This window comes from Pelodiscus sinensis, chromosome 8, assembly GCF_052426305.1.
Source record: "Pelodiscus sinensis isolate ZL-2025 chromosome 8, ASM5242630v1, whole genome shotgun sequence".
Lineage (NCBI taxonomy): Eukaryota > Metazoa > Chordata > Testudines > Trionychidae > Pelodiscus > Pelodiscus sinensis.
The window spans coordinates 60,442,116-60,461,792 of NC_143059.1; the positions used below are offsets into that span (position 1 = coordinate 60,442,116).

Genomic DNA, 19,677 nt, shown 5'->3' on the forward strand with positions numbered 1-19,677 from the left:
GGCCTTAATGCAATATAGTTTACCATATAGTAATTAGTAACACAGGATTTTTAAAAAAATCCTTAAGATCAAAGTTTTAGATATCTGCAACACTAAAAATATTTGTTAAAAGAATCATTTTCTTTCTTATCTTAAGCCATTAACACAGAGGTGGGCAATAATTTTTGATGGGCTGCCATACCAAGAATTTGGTAAGTGGTTGAGGGTTGCACACTTCCACTATATTAATGGAGGAGGTGCGGGATGGAGGATGGGTGTAGAAGGGAGCTTGAGGTAATGGACTGTGGGATCTAGGAGGAAGTTGAGTGAAGTATAGGGGATTGTGACCTGGGGCAATGGACTGGGGTGAGGAGGGGGTGCTGGGCCTAGGAGGGGGTTGTGACCTGGGGTAGGAGTGCAGGAGGGGGTGCAGGAATTTGGGCTGTGACAGGGATAGCAGATTAGGGTGCAAGGTCTGAGACCGGGTTGTGAACTGATGAGGTGTGTAGGAGGGGAAACACTGTCTGGGAAGGTATATGGAGGCTAGAGCAGGGGTACAGAAGGTTTGGGTTAAATGGGGTAGGAAGGCAGAAGGGGAACAGAGAGTTGGGGATAGAGGGGCTGAGGTGCCAGAGAGAGATTCTGGCTGGGAGATCTTACCTGGCTCCCAGCCAGCAGCCCAGCAGATTCCGTAGCCAGAGTCCCTGCCTTCCAGCCACTGTACATGCTCAGGGGAAAGGGAGCTACAGGAGTCATGTTTATTGCTTTAAACCAGTGTTTCTCAACCAGTGCTACGAGTATCCTTAGGGTACTCGAGAGAAGTCTGGAGGGTACGTCAACACAACTGAAATTTGGAGAAAACTGAATTTTTGTTTTTAGTTTTATAGTGTTTTATTATTTTTGTACATTTTATACCCAAAAATATCATTGCCCGCCCGGATACAATTAAGTTGTTTAAACAAAATGTGTTGTAATGGTAGAAAAAAATTGTGAGTCTGAAAACTGTAGGTACTGGGGGTACTTATAATTTTTTAAAGGGGTATTTTATACAAAAAAGGTTGAGAAACATTGCTCTAAACTGAATGCTGTGAACCCGGGTGATAAAGGAGGAGGTCACTTCACATGCTGCCAGTCCAGCAAACAGGTAGTTGCTATTGATCAAAACCAGCCAATGGGAGCTACTGGGAATAGGGGCAGCATGAGAAACCTGTCTCCCCTCCCTCCAGGCTATCGGCATTTAGAAACATACACATGACCCTGCACCTGGCTTTCCTAAGTGCTGAGTGGGTGCAGAGCAGGCAGCGAGCTGGCTGAGGCTCTTGTGGCCAGATCCATCCCACGGATCATCTTTTGCCCAGCCCTAGAGTAGAGGCTGGAGCCAGCTTCTCCATTTATAGCAGGCAGCAGCAGCTGTTGCTGCTTCCGTTCCTCTGAGAGGGCGAGTGCCCCGCCTCCCTTCCCCAGCCGATCAGCTGATCTTCCTGCCTGTGTGGGGCTCAGAAAAGGACTGCTTACAGGGAATCTTGCTGGGGAGTAATTACTTTGAATGACTGCGGAGTAGTTATTTCAAAACAGCAGTAGAGCGTCCACACTACCACTATTTCAAAATAACCATTTCTAAATAAGCATTATTCTTCATGGGAAGCAGGAGTTCTTATTTTGAAATAACCAGCCTGCTATTTTGAAATAATGGGTTTGGTACTGTGTAGACGTTCCGCCTGTTACTTTTGAAATAGGGGGAGTTATTTCGAAATAACTCCCTACTGTAGACCAGAGCTCGATCTCAAACCCTGACATCCCCATTGAGAAATGTTCCCACTGAAATCAGATACTTCACATTTAATTGATGTTTACCAAAGTAAGAACTGCTTGGCTTCTGATGGGCATGAAGGGTATTTCTTTACTGCAGAGCTAACTTAGATGATTGGCCCTGAAAATAGCCTATCCCAGATGTGAGTAACCGCATTGCAAAGCTTTATCCAAGTTACTGTGCCCTCACTGGTTCTGCACTCACCTGTATGTGTTGCTAGGACTTCAGGGCACACATCCTAATGATTTTGCGTGGCAGTAAGCTGTAGCACTCTGATTCTTTTCCCATGGATAGTAGAATTCGCTTTCTTTGGGGCCCACATCTGGAGCAGTGGGAAGATATTGGAGGACTATCAGCAGTAAAGTGGTTTACCCTGCATTCTCAGTGCAAAATGAGCAGGCTCCAGCAAAGTGAAAGCCTCTTTTGGGTGTTAGCCTATACACCAGGATGGGCCAGATAGCCCTGGTTAAAAGCACCACATACAGTAAACATCCAATAATCCAGCACCTTTGGGACCCAGGGGGTGCCAGATTATCAAATATGCCGGACTATAGGAAGGGGGGGCTGTGAAGGGTCTGGGGTGGGAGGGGATGCCAACCCAGACCCCTCATAGCCCCCCCCTACCGATAGTCCGGCTCTGCCCCGGGGCTGCCGGGTTGGTCCCACAGCACTGAGGTGCGGCACTACTGGACCAACCCAGCAGTACCCCAGCTGCTCTGCCCCAGGCGTCCCCAAGTCAGCCGCTGCTGAAACTGACCAGCGGCTGACTCCATGAAGCCCGAGGCAGAGCTGCTCTGCCCCGGGCTTCCTGGAGTCAGCCGCTGGTCAGTTTCAACAGCAGCTGAATCTGGACGCCTGGGACAGAGCAGCTGGGGCGCTGCCGGGTTGGTCCCCGCAGCGCCGCACCTCGGCGCTGCAGGGACTAACCTGGCAGCACCCCAGCTGCTCTACCCCCGGTGTCTCCAAGTCAGCTGCTGCTGAAACTGATCAGTGGCTGATTCCAGGAAGCCCGGGGCAGAGCAGCTCTGCCTCGGGCTTCATGGAGTCAGCCGCTGGTCAGTTTCAGCAGCAGCTGAATTGGTGACACCTGGGGTGCTGCCCGGTTGGTCCCGCAGCCCCGAGGGGCAGTGCTAGGTAACCTACCTGGCAGCGCTCCAGCTGCTCTGCCTCCGGCTTCCCCGATTCAGCTGCTGGTCAGTTTTAGCAGCGGCTGAATAGGGGAAGCCCGGGGCAGAGCAGCTCCAATGGTCTGGCTGCCCGGAGCACTTCCGGGTTCCTGATGGTGCCGGACCATCAGAAGTGCCGGACCGTCAGATGCCGAACCATTGGAGTTTTACTGTACTTGGCTCAGATATTATATATTTGAGTGGGAAGGGGCCAATGGAACAGCATCGAAGTGAGAGCTAGGACTAACCCTTTTGCGAAGTTCTTCCTGGTATTTTTTAGTTGTAGCCTCTCTTTCCTAGAGTTCCCCCACTGTTTAAAATTATAATGTAAGATTGTGCCCATTATGCTTAGCATTCTAAAATCTCCTGAGACTGATTGATAATCCTTTTTTGGGGGGTGGGAGGAGACAGGCTCACATGCAATAAAATTGGTGTCATTGCTTTGAAGTACATGACTGTCATCAGCAATAGACTGAGAGATATCAAATGTATTGTTAAAATCATTTTATACACATCACTATTTATAAATAGTGTTAACTATTCCTCTTCCTGTGCTGAAAAAGCAGTTATCTTTGGAAACGATTTATTGATTGGACTTTCACCCTGTCTGCACATACATATTTTTTCCCTCAAATCAATTTTAACAAATACTATAAACTCACTTTCAATACATTTTCCTCTTGAGCGAGGTGACCTTATACTAGGTAGGAAAGTCTACAAGGACTGCTCACATAAATCTCCATGCTGTTGATCTGCTTGGGTTTCATAGTGTCCTTGCTAAGATCTGCTGGGCTTGCAAGATCCTGAATTCAGTCTTGTCTCTTTTTCAGCTTATGTTCCCTTTTAAACAATGACCTAGAACAATGTCCCACCAAGCAGCATACTTTAAATTAAAAAAAACCTTTGGTGAAATACAAACTGCATGGCCATTATTTTGACGATACAAAAAATTGCAGTTACTGTGTAATAATTCCCTTTATTAAAGTGATTGCTAAAATATAGCTGTATTGAAAACATATGCTTTTATGTTAACTCTGCCATATTTTGTCCTGATACCCATGCACTTGTAATACTACTGCCTTTGGGCCAAAGCCAAAGTTCATTGAAATCAACTGAAGCCCTTCCATTGCCTTAGGTAAATTTTGGATCAAGCCATGTATGAAAGTTGTGATTATAGTCCTGTGGATCTTGAACATAATAAGACATACGGTGTTTCTGAATAAGTCTATGAGTCTCAGTTTGATCTCAGACTTGTCCATAAAAAAATTATAAAATAATCAGAAGCATACTTTGCAAGAGAATAGCCTGCATAGTTGAAATAGGAAATAGATATTTTGTCATTTGTTGCAACTAGTCATGCCAATATGATGCACTTCTTTTATCAGTGAAAATGTGGATGCACTTTCTATAGGAACTTCAACATCATCTTTCTGATAGGAAAAAAAAGTAGTGGCAAATATTTTAAGGTGAGCATTGGTTTTTCTTTGGAATAAATTCTTGGTTTATTAAATTCACAAAGTAATGCAGGTTAAAGCAAAATGCAGGACAATGTAGCACTTTAAAGACTAACAAGATGGTTTATTAGATGATGAGCTTTCGTGGGCCAGACCCACTTCCTCAGATCAAATAGTGGAAGAAAGCAGTCACAACCATATATACCAAAGGATACAATTAAAAAAAATGAACAAATATGAAAAGGACAAATCATATGTGATTTGTCCTTTTCATATTTGTTCATTTTTTTTAATTGTATCCTTTGGTATATATGGTTGTGACTGCTTTCTTCCACTATTTGATCTAAGGAAGTGGGTCTGGCCCACGAAAGCTCATCATCTAATAAACCATCTTGTTAGTCTTTAAAGTGCTACATTGTCCTGCATTTTGCTTCAACTACCCCAGACTAACACGGCTACATTTCTATCACTATTCTAATGCAGGTTAGAGATAATGCAGGCTAAACATTAGAAGACACATTAACCACACTCTTTTCTGCTGGCATAGATGATAGAAATCAGAAATATTTATTGGGAGTAATGTGAGCACATCCAGTGTATTTAACAGTGTGGAAAGACATTTCTGGTCTTTAAATATTTTAGTGCAATTTTGCTATATTTAAATGATGATACATAAATAGCATACCTATCTTAATCATGCATTACCTACACACATTGTCAAAACAAGTATTTCAGAAATAAAGACCGATCTCAGTTACGCTTATGTAATTCCATTTGAGTGAATGCAGTTTCTCTGTGTTCACACTACTGTATCCAAGCACAGAATCTGTGATTCAATCTAGTAATTCTTTTGTGTTTAATAGTGTTAAAGAGAGAGAGAAAGAAAAAAGGTGTTTTTTCTGTTCTTTGCTTATGTAGCAAAAGCAGCAGTGGTGTCACATTCCAGTGTTCATTTTCAGGCAGACTTTATGTAAAGTTATATAAAAAGTTATTCTATTAAACTAATTCTAATACGGTGACTGGTGTTCCTTAGAGACAGGGTTGTCATGCCCCACTTCTCTTTGGGTATGTCTACACTACAGAGTTAGTTCGAACTAACGGACGTTAGTTCAAACTAACTTTAATAGGTGCTACACTAGCGCTCCGCTTGTTCGAACTAGGTAAACCTCATTTTACGAGGATTAAGCCTAATTCGAACTAGCTAGTTCGAATTAAGGGCTGTGTAGACCCTTAATTCAAACTAGTGGGAGGCTAAGGCTTCCCAGGTTTCCCTGGTGGCCACTCTGGCCAACACCAGGGAAACTCTATGCCCCTCTCCCGGCCCCGGACCCCTTAAAGGGGCACGGGCTGGCTACGGTGCCCGTGCCAGGTGCAAGCCTGCCAGCACCCAGCCAGCAGACCCTGCACCTGGCACGGATCGAGCCAGCCACCCGATGCCCCCCAGCCCTCCCCCTCCTCCCGGGACCAGGCTGGCGGCTCCCGGGAGCTTGCCCGGGACCGCAAGAGGCGGGAACCCGCCTGGGCTACTGTGGACATCGTGGACCTTGTCCACGATCTCCGCACTAGGCACAGGAAGGTGGCTATCTAGGGCAGGAGAGCTGCCAGCCTGGCCACCCAGGAGCAGGTGTGAAAATCAAGGTGGTCCACTGAGACCCCCGACCCTGAGCTTACAATGGCCATCCTGGGTCAGACCAAAGGTCCATCTAGCCCAGTAGCCTGTCTGCCGACAGCGGCCAACCCTAGGGACCCTGGAGGGGATGGACTGGAGACAGTGACCAAGCCATTTGTCTCGTGCCATCCCTCTCCAGCCTTCCACAAACTTTGGCCAGGGACACCACTCTTACCCCCTGGCTAATACCACTCCATGGACCCAACCTCCATCACTTGATCTCACTTCCCTTTCAACTCTGTTCTAGTTGTAGCCTTCACAGCCTCCTGCAGCAAGGAGTTCTGCAGGTTGACTCTTTGTTTTGTGAAGAACAACTTTCTGTTACTAGTTTGAAGTCTGCTACCCATTCCTTTCCTTTGGTGTCCTCTAGTCCTTCTTTATGGGAACTAATGAAGAACTTTTCTGTATGCACCCTCTCCACCCAACTCCTGCTTTTAGAGACCTCTATCCTGTCCCCCCTCCGTCTCCTCTTTTCTAAGCTGAAAAGTCCCAGTCTCTTTAGCCTCTCTTCATATGGGACCTGTTCCCAACCCCTGATCACTGTAGTTGCCCTCCCCTTTCCCAGCCTCTCTCTTCCCCTCTCCCACCTCCTTTTCCCAGTCTCCCCCAGTTTTGTTCAATAAAGACAGATTCCATTTTTGAACACAATTGTCCTTTATTTTGTACATCAAGAAAAGGGGCTAGGGAAGGGTAAGTGGAAGGAGGTGAGGGAGGAATGGGGCACAAGCCCCCGATGGGGAGGACTGGGCTGGCTCTGTGGGCTTCTGGGGGTGGAAGCTCTCCTGCAGCCCCCCAATTGCCCCCTCTCCCCAGATGGCACCCTGCGGCAAGTGCAGCCGGGCTGATGGCCGAGTGGTGTGATGTGCCCAGTGTGGGCACTCCGGGCACTCCAAGCCAGGACTGGTTTTCAAGCGGGGCACCCCTGAGAACTGTCTGTCCGGGGTGGGGGTCGGGACCCTTTAAGCACAGCCCTCGGCTAGCCTGAGACAGCATCTCCACGCTCTAAGTCCTCCTCTGATGCCCTGCCAGCACTGCTTCCGGCCATCCTTAAGCCCTGTTCAGGGTCCACTTAATGTGGACATGCTAGTTCGAATTAACAAAATGCTAATTCGAACTAGTTTTTAGTTCTAGACGCGTTAGTTCAAATTAGCTTAGTTCGAATTAACTAATTCGAACTAAGTTAGTTCGAATTAGCGCTGTAGTGTAGACATACCCTTGGACAGTATTGTTTCTGTTGTGGAAATTGGCTTTTGTGATTATTACTTGCAGTCTTTCATATTAAATTCTTAAATTCACAAGAAGGGACTGACTTTCTGGTTGGTGCAAGTTCTTCCATTTTAGTTCTAGACAGCTATATCTAGGGATCTCTGAAAACTGGCATTGATCTCTTCTTTCAGAAAGGCAGACTATTTGAGTTAGTGATGGAGTGATCTGGGGTTCTGTCTCTGCATGGTTTTAGCATTTCATCAAATACTATGCTCAAGGGAGAAGAAATCTACCAAGTGGTTCCAAAAGCTGACACAAAGTGACAGAAATTTAGATATGAAACAAAGCCTTAATATTTATTTTGGACTTGTTGAAATTGGAATCGGTATGTGTGAGGAAGATTTCAGGAAAGGAAATAAGTGGTCATTGGAAAAGACATGGCAGAAAGCCACATGTTAAGATCTTTGGAGAAACCCTGCTAACAATCATCAATACACTTTCCATTTCAGTATTTCAGAATACCATTGAGCAAATTATTTGTAGTTATTAATTTATAGATAATGGTAGCCCTTTATCTGTTGGCAAACTGTCCTTAATTCTGATTTTTTCAAATTTGTTCTTTTTGAAATTTGTTTTAATACTTTGAACATATTTCAATCCCAAATATTCACTTTTACTATTAGAGTAGTGTCTATTTTCTTTTTCCTGATTCATGGTGTATAATCGATCACTGTAGTCATGTGACAATATTTCCACTTCCTGACTGAATAAATAATACTTGTCATATGAAAACAGTCGTCTCAAATCTTTGTGCAAATAATATTCCACAAACAGCTGACCACCTTTCTGCAAACATTCTTACCAACACACATCACTGCCATAAATGTTAATAGAAAATACATCTTAAAATGCAAAGCCTGTTGACACCAATTCTTAATTTTTAGTCCAATTAATGTTGACAAATATTGCAAAGAAATATTTGCTCAATTCTGTTTCTGACCTGGGTGCTGGCTTTTGGTTGATTAGTCTCTGTCTTCATCTATAGACTACAAGAATTCTTCGAGTTGAAGCTGTATGACTGCCAAATGTCTGGTGGAGGTCAGTACAATTCATTATAAACTCCCTCTTCTTATTCCACGGTCTTTTTAATGAGCACTATCAGACTTTGGATCTTATTGATGTATTTTCTTTCCACACAAAAGAGTATTATTCTCCATCTTTTAGGTCAGTCACTTGGGAAATTTAGTGCTTCAGAATTAAAATGAGGGAGGTGTAGCCTTCATTGCAGTATGGAATGTTACTCATCACCAATTAATCTAGGGCTTGTCTATGCACTAACAATGTAAACAAAATAAATACATGAGAAGATTATATAGCATTAGTTAAACAAAAAAAATAGTAGTTCTGTAGCACCTTATGGTACATCTACACTACATGCTTATTTCAAAATAAGCTATTCCGGAGTAGTTATTCTGAAACAGCTTATTTCATAATAGCACATCTACACTGCAGTGAAGTCACATAATTAGTCTGAGGCAGGTTTCCCTAATGTAGACATGCTATCTCAATTTAGAGCCCTAGGAGGCACTGGGGAAGAATAACTTATAATGGCCCTGGAGAGGGGCTATTTCGAAATAGCAGTGGTAGAGTGTCTACACACACCTTATTTCGAAATAGCTATTTTGGAATAGGCGTTATTCCTCAGAGGTTTACAGATTTTGGAATAAGCTGTCCATTATTTTGAAATAACGGAATGGCTGTGTAGACGCTCACATTAATATTTCAAAATAATTCTAGTTATCTCGAAATAATGTACAGTGTAGATGCACCCTCAGAGACTAACAAATTATATATATAAAGTATCATAAGCTTTTGTGGGCAAAGCCTACTTCCTCAGATAAGAGTGGAGAAAAAAGCGGGAACCTCACAATTTATAACAGAAAAAGAAGGGAGGGGGAAAAATACCTGTCAATTGTAGTACCAGTCCTAATGAGGCTAATTGAATGGGCTGTAAGTGTGCCATACTTAGCTTTTGATGTCATTTGGGTATAGCAGCCCATCCAGTTCATGTCTTTGTTCAGGCCATGAGAGAGAGTGTCAAATTTGCATATGAAAACCAGTTCTGCAGTTTCTCTCTCTCTAGTTGGTTTCTGAAATTCCTTTGTAGAAGAATGGCTACTTTTAAATCCATCTTTTAGTACTCTGGTAGGTTAAAATGTGCTCCTACAGGTTTTTGTGTATTACCATTTCTGATGTCAGACTTGCGTCCATTTAATTTTTGTCATAGAGACTGTCCAGTTTGGCCAATATACATGGCAGAGGGCCATTGCTGGCACTTAATGGCATATATTACTAGAGGATGTGCAGTTGTATGAGCCTTTGATGATGTGGCTTATGTAGTTAGGTCCTGTGACGGTGTTGCTTGTGTACATGTATGGATAGAGTTGGCAACAGAGTTTATTACAGGGGTATGTTCCTGGGTGAGTATGTGTTGTGTGGTAGGGATGTTAGATATCGGGTAATTGAATAGTCAAGTAACTGCGTGAATTCTTATTGGTTACTCGACTATTCTATAGTCCCCGAGAGCAGGGCTGGCAGCCAGTCTCTGTCCACGGAGAATCCAAGCTCCTTGTGGACAGAGGCTGCTTTGCTTCCCATAGAGCAGCCTCTGTCTGCAGCAAGCCTGGGTTCACTGCAGACAGAGGCTGGTCCCCAGCAGCTCCTGTCCGTGGGGGATCCAAGCTCCCTGTGGAGAGACCGTGGATAGGGGCTGCTGCTGGAGCAGCCTCTGTCTGCGGCAGGCCCAGGTTTGCTGCAGACAGAGGCTGCTCTATGGGAGGCAGAGCAGCCTCTGTCCATAGGAAACTCGGACACCCCACGGACAGGGTCTGCTGCCATGGCCACAGGGTGCCAGGCGAGAGCTGGTCCACAAGGGGATCCAGTTTAAAAAACAGCTCCCTATGCAGACCAGCTGCCTGATACAGAGTCAGCAGCACGGGATGGCAGCAGTCTGTCCACAGGGGGTCCAAGCTCCCCGTACACAGAGGCTGCTCTGTCTCCCATAGAGCAGCCTCTGTCTGCAGTGAGCCTCGGCCCATCGTGGATAGAGGCTGCTCCATAGAAGGCAGAGCACCCTCTGTCCATGGGGAGCCCAGGCCTTCCATGGACGACTGCTTCGTGGCAGCCTCCCCTGTCCCCCATCCCTCTTACACTGCTGCCTCTGATAGAGACAGCAGCATGTGGGGGGGGAGGAGAGCAGGCAGCACCATGGCTCCTTCCAGCACCAGCTCCTGCTTCCCCCCTCACTTTTGCTGCCTTTGATACAGATGAAGCAAGGGGAGGGAATGCATGTAGTCAACAAGATTAACCAATAAGCCTAGGCTTATTCAGGTTAGGGGGTTGTCTGTAGGCAAGGATCGGCCTGTCTCCCAAGGCCTGTAAGAGTGAGTTATTGTTTTCCAGGATAAGTTGTAGATTGTTAATGATGCACTGAAGGGGTTTGTTGAGGGCTATAGGTGATGACTAGTGGTGCTTTGATATTTTCCTTGTTGAGCCTGTCTTGAAGAAGCAGATGCCTGGGTACTCATCTGGCTCTGTCAATCTGTTTTTAACTTCCCCGGTGGGTATTTAAGATTTAAGAATGCCTGATAGAGATCCTGAAGATCAAGGCTACTCAACTTTGGAAGCTTCGGGAGCCACAATGATACTCATATCACATGCTTAGGGTTGCAACTTAAGTGTGGATGCATATACATGCAAATATATATGCAAATATCTTATTTCACACTGACGGGCATGAATACAAAGATTAAGGCAAGACTACACAACACGCAGGCCCCATTTAAGTCAGTTCGGCTGATATTAATAAAATGCCATATTTACCCAATTTTCACCCATATATATGACAGCACTTTCAATGAGCAACAACAGTCCAGAAATTTAACTACTAAAACACAGATCAACAGAAGACCATTATACTGACTATGTTTTTGTTTTGGCTTTCACTGCAGGCCACGTGTTGAGCCCCGCATAAACCCAAATTGCACTGTGGGCCACAAACAAATGGGGGCCACATGTTGAGTAGCCCTTCTATAAATGTTTGTCTCTGTGGGACTGGAGCAAATACGGTTGTATATTAGGGCCTGGCTGTAAACAGTTGATCATGTGATGTGCCCTGGATGGAAGATAGAGGCATATAATTAAGTATAACGGTTGGTAGACTTCCGGTATAAGGTGGTGGAAATGTGGCCATTGCTAAATTGTGCTGTAGTGTCAAGAAAGTGGATCTCTTGTGTGGACTGGTCCAGGCTAAGGTTGATGGTGGGGTGAAAGTTATTGAAATCTCTGCAGAATTTTGCAAGGGTCTCCTTCCCATGGATCCATGTGATGAAGATGTTGTGAACGTTGCATTAGTAGAGTAAGAGTACTAGGGGACGAGAGCTGAGGAAATGTTCGAGGTCAACTTCAAGTTCTGTTTTCATGTTACTGGTATGGTCCCTAAAATTACTCTGGATTTTCACCAGTCCAAGAGCAACACTTGGCCCAATAGCTGTTCTCTTTCTCTCAGTGGGAATTGTAGAACTGTATGATTGGAAGAAACCTCAAGAGGTCATCCAGTCCAACCCTCTTTGCTGAGGCAGGACTAAGTAAACCTAGACCATCTCCTGTAGGTGTTTTGTCTATCCTTTACTTAAAATTTTCCAATAATGGAATTCTAGAACCTCCCTTGGAAGCCTGTTTCAGAGCATAGCCTCCATTATAGTTTGAAAGCTTTTCCTTATATCTAACTGAAATCTCCCTTCCTGCAGATTAATTCCACTACTTCTTGTCCTACTTCCAGTAGCTATGAAGAGCAATTGATCACAATTCTCTTTATCTTATTTATCCCATAAAACTTCTTGCTCTGAGAAACCCAAATTTGTAGTTCATCCTTATAAGAAAAGATATCCCTTATGCTCAGGGCTCGCCAAATGATGGTGAGCCCCGCTTGCCAGCCGCGTGGAACCACATGCTGCGCATGCGCTGACCGTGCTGCGCGGCCACACCGGGCTAAAATCTACTCGCCACGGGCGAGTAGATTACATTAACTGACGAGTCCTGCTTATACTTAGCCCAAGGAATGGTGAAATACAATTCAAATTCAAATCAGAAATAAACACCAAATTTTGTTCAGGAATATTCACCTCTGCACAGCTCCATTTTTTTAAACTGAAGGCTCCATTCCAACCAGAATGGTCTTAAAACCAGAGTAACAATGATGACTCAGATCCAAAATGTTTAATTACAAATGTCATTTCTAAGTTTAGTAGTTGTGAGCAACCATGTTGCTAAAAAGTATTACCCTTTCATAGAATGACAATATGGTAACCCTGTATAGAGCTTTTAAACTAGTTACAAACATGTTTTAATACCAGTTTAATTACAGTGTAAACTGCACAAAAGGCCACTCTCATTAAACATGATCAAATAGATTCTTACCTTTGTTAAAAGATCATCTCCATTAACTAAATGATTTGGTCAAACTTTGGTCAGAGGTGCAAGATTCACTGTATGGTGTTAATACCTTGTTTTAAAATTAATCATTTTGTTTCACATATTTATCCAATGCCACTATTGAATGTCACTTGCTTCTTTTTCAATTGACTTTTGAACTTATTTTATTCCTCCACACAAAATGTGTATCTCACTGTTATATCTGTCTTGCCTCCTACATAATCAGTGATACGGGCACCAAGAGAGAGATGGGGAAAGTGAAATTTAATGACCTTTGAAATGCACACTATAAAGCAATGACATACTATTCTCTTTTTTCTTCTATTAATCTAGAGACTCTGGTTGGATATATTCTTCTGTTGTTTTCTGTATTCTAAACATATCTTCTCAGATAATCTGAAAAAAATCTAACCAGACACATGCCTTTGGAAAATAGTTCTTGGGACCTAGATCTAGGACAATATTTTTATCTTATATTATTCAGTTTGTGGAAATTGTATATGCTTTTACTTGCAGATTTTCCAGTTTTATTCAAATTGTTTTGAGCATCATGTGAACCATGCTGATTAACTTGCAGCATTTCTGCTTTTTGTTCTGGTATTTAACATGGGAAATGTGCTTAGATTGAGTCAAATGCTTTATGTATTTCTGTTATGACAATTTTGTGCATATGGGGGAGAGGCCATTGTGTACCTAATATTTGTTGATGTTGCTCAGAGTCTGAATCCCCTCTCCTAAAACCATCCAATGTTACCTTTTTAAAGTCACTTCTTGTGGGGGATATTTTAAAAGATCAAATTCTGCTGCTCTTAATTACATCAGGTACACCTCTACAGCTTGAGTAGTCCTATTCCAATAGATGAGACTATTTGCAGACTAAAACATTGCACAGTGTCTCCTATTCAGCACAGCATTTACACACAAGCTTGAGAGCTTTCCTGAACTGAGGCCCTAGTAAGTATGAGTGCAGGAATCTGGCCTTATCTCTCTAGTGGCCTAATTTTCAGGGATGTTGAACACTCATAATTCCTGAGTTCAATGCGAGCTGCAGAGCTCACCCCCTCTATAATCAGGCTATACATTCTTTAGATATCCTGTAAACAAAACTACGTTTAGCTACTATACACAACACACACAGAGAGAGATTTGTTTAGTTAGGAGCCACAATAAGAAATGTGCTATAAAAGAAGTCACTCCAGAGACAAAATGAAATTGACCTTTTAAAGATCATATAAAACATCTGTTAATTTTTTTCTATATACAATAATGTGTATATACCATGGGTGGGCAATACTTTTTGATGGGGCAGGGGCACTCCAATATTTTGGTAAGTGGTCAAGGGCTGCACTTTTCTATGGAAGGCTGTGGGATCTGGGATGGAGATTGGGTGCAGAAAGGAGGTTGGGATAGGGGACTGGAGTTCAGGAAGCAATGGAGGGTCTCAGAAAGAATTTGGGTAAAGGAAGTGGTTGTGACCTAGGGCAGGGGATTGGGATGCAGGAGGTGGTGCAGGATCTGAGAGGGAGTTGTTACCAGGGGCAGGAATGTATTAAGGAGTGCAGATGGTTTGGAGTAACGACCTGGGGCAGGAGTTGGAATGCAGGATGCAGTGGGGTGCCAGGTGCAGACTCTGACTGGGAGGCACTCACCTATACAGCTCCCACCGAGCAGCCCAGAAGGACCCTCGGGCAGGTTCCATGCCTGTCATGCTCCACACCCTGCTCAAAGCAGCTAGATACTGGAGACATATGTGTGTCTGCAAAGCATACCATGGGCAGAGGGAGGTTCCATGAGCTGCTTGCTCCTGCAAACATGGCCCAGGCAGCTCCCATCGGCCAAAAGCTAACCCATGGAGCTGCGAGGATTGTGCTGAGGGTGGGGATGACATGTGGAGCTCATGCAGAGATGCATAGGCCTGTCTCAGCAGCAGGTTACTTCGAGCAGCGTGCAGGGCATGGTGCCATAGGATCCCACTGGGCTGAGAGATACTGGCTGCCCAGAGGATCGTGGTGGATCCAAAGCTTTGGCAGCCAGATCTGGCCCATGGGCTGTATTTTGCCCACCTCTGGTATATGCTTATAGAATAATGTGCTCACAGTAAGGGTGTGTCTAGACTACAGAGTTTTGTCGACAAAAGTGGACTTTTGTCGACAAAACTATACCTGCGTCTACACTACCGCTGAGTTCTGTCGACATAACGTCAACAGAACTCAGCAATTTTGTCGACGCTGCTAAACCTCATTTTACGAGGCATAACGCCTTTTGTCTTCTTTTATATAAGAAGAATGAAACTGACAACAAAATCTCCCCTCGGGGACTAAAACTCGCTTCAGACTCGCTTCTCTCTCGGCTCCTCAGCTGGAAAAACATATAAACCACATAAAAAGGAAAGGAAAGGACTATAACAACAGTCACAAATAAATAAAACACTGAAAATACCAACAGTTTAAAGAAATAAGAAGCTCCCAAAATATGTCTGCCTCCTCCTGACGGCCATACAAAATGTATTCAGTGCTTGGGGGAAACTCACTCACCCCACAGCTGCACACATTGTGCTTCCCTCACGGCGAGAGCTAGAAAGGACAGAGAGCTCTGCCTGAGGATGATTTTGTTTGAAAAGGCTCTGCAGCCTACAGAGCAGGGGGAACCGCAGCATGAAAACCCCCCGCCGCCAAAAACTACAGAGAGCCTCACCGTCGCGCTCTCTCCCACCTTCTTCCTCCCCAAAGACCCAGGGAGAGGGGCAAGGAAGTCCGAGGACCCCTGCTAGCAAAGCAGAGGGAAGATCCTCGCGTTCGGCACCGGGACTGGTGCGCGCTGCCTCCGAGCCATCCCGGGAACGTGCTAACCACCCGGGGCGGAAAGAAAACCCGGTGCTGCTTCAAACCGTGGCGCCGCTTCAAGCCCTGGCACTGCGGAAAACTCCGGCGCCGCTTAAAGGGACGGCGCCGCTCAAACTCTCGGCACCACAACAAAAGAAGCCCCATGCACAGCCGGCACCGGCTACAACTGGAAACCAAAGTTCTACACCGGCGCCGGCAGCAGACAGTGAAATGCACCCTCATGAGTCTGCTACAGAGCACTCTCAGACAGCGTCTGACACTTACAGCAGGCAACAGCATTCATGCCTGCCTCCCACTAACTGCTCACCTGGGAGATCCTTTACCAGGCATTCCCCTCCCAGATCTATGTCTCCAGTGTCCCTGCAAGACGCTCCCTTACCGGATGATGACCGTCATACGACATATTCTTCGCGACACACGTCGTCAAGGAGGTCTCGTTCCTACTTCCATAGGGCTGGGCCACAACAAAGCCTATGGCACCCTTATTGGTCTTACCCACCCCCACCTTTCCCACCCCAATGGAGGCCCTGGGATCATTGGGACCCATACAGACGTCGGTCCTCAGCCCACTCCACACCATCTCGAAGGAGTCTGCCTCATCTACAGCCCCTACCTCCTGTAACACACATGGAGGAGGAGGAGGAGAAACGAATTTCAGACAATGAATCCGATATTCAGTCAATAAACATCACACACCCAGATGACCTAAGTGCCCAACAGGACGATGCAGTTATACCATCAGATACAGTAGCGATTGACGACCTCAAACAGTTTCAAGAACTATTCAAGCGAGTAGCGACAAGTCAGCATGTCTCCCTACAAGAAGTGCAAAAGAAACATCACTTGTTAAAGAACCTGCATCCTACATTGCATAGTAAGATTGCCCTGCCAATTGACGAGGCAATCATGGAAACATCTGAGGATCTGTGGAAGACACCCGCATCCATCCAACCGACTAATAAAAAGATTGACAGAAAATACTTCGTTCCACCAAAAGACAACGATTTCCTCTTTACACATCCACAAGCAAACTCCTTAGTGGTTGAATCCGCACAGCAAAGAGCGAAGGTACCACAATACAAGAATGGCAATATGGACAAACACCATAAAAAGCTAGACTTCCACCATAAAAAGCTACGATCGCTCACACTCCTCTCCAAACGGCAATGGACGTCGCCGACACAGCAGCCAGGACTACAGCGATGGCGATAGTCATGCGCAGAACTTCCTGGCTACAGTCATCTGGAGTTCCCCGAGAACTTCAGCCCAAAGTAGAAGACTTACCATTCGATAAGCAAAAATTATTTGCAGCTTCTACAGACGAAATGCTACACAACAGTAAGAACTCGAAAACCACACTTCGCACATTGGGCATGTACACACCAACTTTCAAACGCAGACGATACACCCCATATAACACATACAATTGCTACAGATATGGGCAATACAACCGACCACAGAGACCCTATGAAGATACTAGGCCAAGACAACGACCTCAGAGAAGGCACCCTAATCAAGGCCGCTCACCCACTGCTCAGTCCTCCAAGCAGCAAATTTGAAGAGGTGGTCGAGGGTCTGCAATACCTTGCTCACGATCTAGCAACAACGCAACATGGCCATCTTTTTACCCAGCGTTTACGGCCGTTCCTTCCACAATGGGAATCTATAACATCGGACCGCTGGGTTCTAGACATAATTCGAGTAGGCTACACTATCCCATTTACCACTACCCTTCCTACCCTTCCCCCTACCCCATCACTTTTCAGGGACCCCTCTCACGAGACTCTACTAAAACAAGAGATCGATCAACTCCTTTCAATCGGAGCCATAGAAAGAGTACCAGTAGGTTTCACGGGAAAGGATTTTACTCGAACTATTTCTTGATCGAGAAAAAAACGGGGGGCTGGAGGCCCATATTAGACCTCCGCAAACTGAACAGGTTTCTCAGGAAACAACACTTCAAAATGGTCACACTTACAACAATCATTCCTGCGCTAGATCAAGGGGACTGGTTCGCAGCCCTCGACCTGCAAGATGCGTATTTCCATGTAACTATCCATCCTGCCCACAGACGCTATCTATGCTTTACTCTCGGCCCAGATCATTTCCAATACAATGTTCTCCCCTTCGGCCTCTCGTCAGCTCCGAGGGTATTTTCAAAGGTACTAGCAGTTGTCGCTGCGTACCTCAGACGTCAAAATGTCATCATATTCCCCTACCTAGACGACTGCCTTTTAAAGGGCTCGACACAGGACGAAACCGCCTCCATGATAAGTACGACCACATCCCTCCTCAATCGTCTAGGCCTTCTACTCAACGAAAACAAATCAACGCTGCACCCAGTTCAAGATATAGAGTTCATTGGTGCATGTCTGGACTCAATCACAGCTCGAGCATACCTACCTCGACAACGTTTCATAACTGTACACGAAATTATAAGCGTGATGTTTACAACTCCTACCACTACAGTACTTACTTGTCTCCGACTAATGGGTCACATGGCTTCCACCACCTACGTAGTACCCCACCACGCTCGTCTGCATTTTCGATGCTTCCAACTCTGGATAGCAAGTGTGTATATACCGTCACAACACTCCCTCAACAAGACGGTGACTATTCCACCAAACATTCTTGCATCCTTATGATGGTGGATGATACCGAACAACCTCCTGACAGATGTTCCATTCCAACAAATTGAATCCACTATACAGATTACCACAGATGCTTCCCTCCTTGGCTGGGGAGCACATATGAACGATCAAGGGGTTCAGGGAAGGTGGTCCCCATCCGAGGCACGACTACACATCAACCTCCTCGAACTGCAGGCAGTAAGGAATGCCTGTGCACACTTCACCTCCAACATTGCCAATCAGATGGTCCGCATCCTAACGGACAACATCTGCACAATGTTCTACATAAACAGGCAAGGCGGAGCCCGCTCCTGCTCCCGCTCCCTCTGTGCGGAAGCTATCCGCCTGTGGAACTCATGCATCCGCAACCATGTCACTCTGATAGCATCTTACCTGCCCGGGGTGAACAACACCAGAGCAGATTCACTCAGCTGCAACTTCACCTCAGATCACGAGTGGGAGTTACACACGGAGGTCGCAAACTCAATCTTCAACCAATGGGGATGGCCATCCATAGACCTCTTTGTGTCTACCCAGAATGCCAAGTGCCCCCAGTTCTGCTCACGCGCAGGACTTGGCAAACATTCCCTGGGGGATGCCTTTCTAATCAAATGGACAGCCCTCCTACACTATGCCTTCCCCCCCAATCCCAAAAATCCTACGCAAGATCTGCAGAGATGGAGCCCTAGTCATCCTGATAGCCCCGTTGTGGCCCCGCCAAACTTGGTACCCGTACCTGCACAGGCTAGCGGTTCACCCTCCTTACCTGCTACCACACCGTGTAGACCTGATATCTCAGAGCAATGGAACAATACTGCACCCACAGCTCCATACCCTACACCTTCAGGCTTGGCTGCTCTCTGGTTCTCGGAGATAGAAAATCACTGTTCCCAGCAAGTGAAGGACATCCTCCTCCACAGTAGGAGACAGTCCACTCAAAAAACTTACCTGCAAAAATGGACATGATTCTCTCACTGGTGCCAGCGAACCAAAGTAGAACCCCATGTCGCCCCGCTAAATACGATCTTGGACTACATTCTAGACCTTAAAGTGTCAGGACTGTCAATCTCTTCTTTAAGAGTCCATCTTTCTGCAATAGCGGCGTTCCATTCCTTCATTGATGGCTTCTCCATATTTGCCCATCCTATCACTAAAAGATTCCTTAAAGGGCTCCACAACGTATACACACCCTATAAGGCACCCCCCCCCCCTTGTGGGACCTAAATCTTGTTCTCCATCACCTCACCAGACCTCCTTTCGAGCCTCTGGCTACAGTACCACTCCCCTTTCTCTTTATGAAAGTCTGCTTCTTATTAGCTATCACGTCGGTCAGACGGGTGAGTGAAATTGGGGCATTAATGGCAGAACCCCCCTACACAGTTTTTACGAAGGACAGGGTCATACTTAGACCTCACCCAACATTCCTG

The 19,677-nt window shown here is 45.5% G+C and overlaps 1 protein-coding gene across 4 annotated transcripts in view; it reads left to right on the forward strand.

Moving 5' to 3' along the window:
• HSPA12A (heat shock protein family A (Hsp70) member 12A) overlaps positions 1–19,677 on the forward strand; it is a 220,886-nt gene that overhangs the window by 76,977 nt on the left and 124,232 nt on the right. For 2 of the 4 annotated variants that reach the window (XM_075935390.2, XM_075935391.2), the window contains exon 3: positions 8,330–8,382. The exons of the other annotated variants lie outside the window; for them this stretch is intronic. In XM_075935390.2, coding sequence (XP_075791505.1) covers positions 8,370–8,382 — 13 coding nt within the window. In that variant the 5' untranslated portion in view covers positions 8,330–8,369. The remainder of the gene's footprint in view (positions 1–8,329; positions 8,383–19,677) is intronic. 4 annotated transcript variants of the gene reach the window in all.